A 2,500-nucleotide genomic window follows, 5' to 3' on the forward strand; every position below is an offset into this window, starting at 1 on the left:
CTAGATAGATAGATAGATAGATAGATAGATAGATAGATAGATAGATAGATAGATAGATAGATAGATAGATAGATAGATAGATAGATAGATAGATAGATAGATAGAGTCACACTGGCGATGTTTGTAAGATAAATAAAGCCTGTTGCTCTCTGTGGTGCACTTATGTTGTTCAGTTGCAGTACATAATGCATTCCCTGTTCTCTCCAACTTTGCAGTCCAGCCATTACTGTTTAAATGAACTATATCCATAAAATCACAGATTTTCACTTCTACTGCTGTACAGTTCTACTCACCGATGCCCTCTGGTGGACTGAGAGTGCAATCGAATCACAGCACCAGATCCAGAGGGGCACGTGAGAAGTGGGAGTGGCCTGAATCTGTGCTGTCGGTGGACCATGGTGGGTGTGGCCATGACGAGTGTGGCTGTGGTGGGTGTAGCCATGATGGGTGTGGTCATGGTGGGTGTGGCCATGACGAGTGTGGCCGTGGTGGGTGTAGCCATGATGGGTGTGGTCATGGTGGGTGTGGCCATGACGAGTGTGGCCATGACGAGTGTGGCCGTGGTGGGTGTAGCCATGATGGGTGTGGTCATGGTGGGTGTGGCCATGACGAGTGTGGCCGTGGTGGGTGTAGCCATGATGGGTGTGGTCATGGTGGGTGTGGCCATGACGAGTGTGGCCATGACGAGTGTGGCCGTGGTGGGTGTAGCCATGATGGGTGTGGTCATGGTGGGCGTGGCCATGCTGGGTTGGTGCTATCGTTTGTGTCATTTCAGCTACAGTGAACAAGGCAAGGAAAACCCCAAACTGCCGCTCACTTGGCGACTTAAACATTGGCTGTGTGTTGGTACAGATTATGTGTGTGTGTGTGTGCGTGCATGTGTGTGAAAGGTGAAGTTTCTAATTTGATTTTGCCGTATTTGATCTCCATACACCATTAGGGAGATGACTGTGTGTGTGTGTGTGTGTGTGTGTGTGTGTGTGTGTGTGTGTGTGTGTGTGTGTGTGTGTGTTGCCAGAGATCGTGAGGGCGATGACCTATGCCATCAACCAGGGCATGGCCATGTACTGGGGGACCTCACGGTGGTCCGCCATGGAGATCATGGTGAGTCTGACCTTTGACCCCAGTTCAAAAGTGACTCTCAGAATGTGTTCTTGCAACATATGATGTCAGTTCTGCCCAAACTCAGAATGTTACAGTGGATATAAAAAGTCTGCACACAGCTTTTTAAAATGTGATCAAATCGGACCAAAAAATCATTTCAGATTTATTTCTATCTTTAATGTGACCTATAATTCTGCAGTTCAGTTGAAAAACAAACTGAAATCATAATGAGGGGGAAATAATAAAAAACTAAAATAATGTGATTGCATAAGTGTGCACCTGGGCATATGGCTGTGTTCATAATTAACCAATCAGATTCAAGTGCATGTTAAACAGTAGTCAACACACACCTGCCGGCAATTAACGTGAGTCTGTTTACCCCCAAATTTAGTCCAGCTGTTCCTGATACAGCCGTGGTGGACAAAGAGTTAACAAACCATGAAAGCCACTGTTAAAAGCTATCAGTCAGGAGAAGGGCACAGAGAGATTAGGGATTAGATATTCCACAACACAGTGAAGACAAGTGCACAAAATATAACACAACAGGGATTTTACCAACAACAAACCTGGTGAAAACACAAGAAGAAAACTCTGACCTTTCACCTTTCAGCATGACTACAACCCAAAGCATACCCCACATACCCCCACATACCTCCACATACCCCCACATACCTCCATATACCCCACATACCCCCACATACCCCCACATACCTCCACATACCCCCACATACCCCCACATACCCCCACATACCTCCACATACCTCCTCATACCCCCACATACCCCCACATACCCCCACATACCTCCACATACCTCCTCATACCCCCACATACCCCCACATACCTCCATATACCCCCACATACCCCCACATACCTCCACATACCCCCACATACCTCCACATACCCCCACATACCTCCACATACCTCCACATAACCCCACATACCTCCACATACCACCATATACTCCCACATACCTCCTCATAACCCCACATACCTCCACATACCCCCACATACCTCCACATACCTCCACATACCCCCACATACCTCCACATACCCCCACATACCTCCACATACCCCCACATACCTCCACATACCTCCACATACCCCCACATACCTCCACATACCTCCACATAACCCCACATACCTCCACATACCACCATATACTCCCACATACCTCCTCATAACCCCACATACCTCCACATACCACCATATACTCCCACATACCTCCACATACCACCATATACTCCCACATACCTCCACATACCAAATCCAGTTGAAGATCTCTTGGGTGGCCTGAAAAACAAACACTCCAGACACACTCCAGATACAATTCAGTCACACTCCAGAACTCCAGACACACTCCAGACACAATTCAGTCACACTCCAGACACACTCCAAA

At 47.5% G+C, this 2,500-nt stretch overlaps 1 protein-coding gene across 1 annotated transcript in view; it reads left to right on the forward strand.

Moving 5' to 3' along the window:
• Positions 1–2,500, forward strand: part of kcnab1b (potassium voltage-gated channel subfamily A regulatory beta subunit 1b) — a 44,250-nt gene that overhangs the window by 38,102 nt on the left and 3,648 nt on the right. Inside the window, exon 9 of the mRNA XM_081723690.1 lies at positions 1,019–1,104. Within this exon, the coding sequence (XP_081579816.1) occupies positions 1,019–1,104 (86 nt within the window). The remainder of the gene's footprint in view (positions 1–1,018; positions 1,105–2,500) is intronic.

Source organism: Electrophorus electricus, chromosome 11, assembly GCF_041902795.1.
Source record: "Electrophorus electricus isolate QZ-2024a chromosome 11, ASM4190279v1, whole genome shotgun sequence".
NCBI classification, from domain to species: Eukaryota; Metazoa; Chordata; class Actinopteri; order Gymnotiformes; family Gymnotidae; genus Electrophorus; species Electrophorus electricus.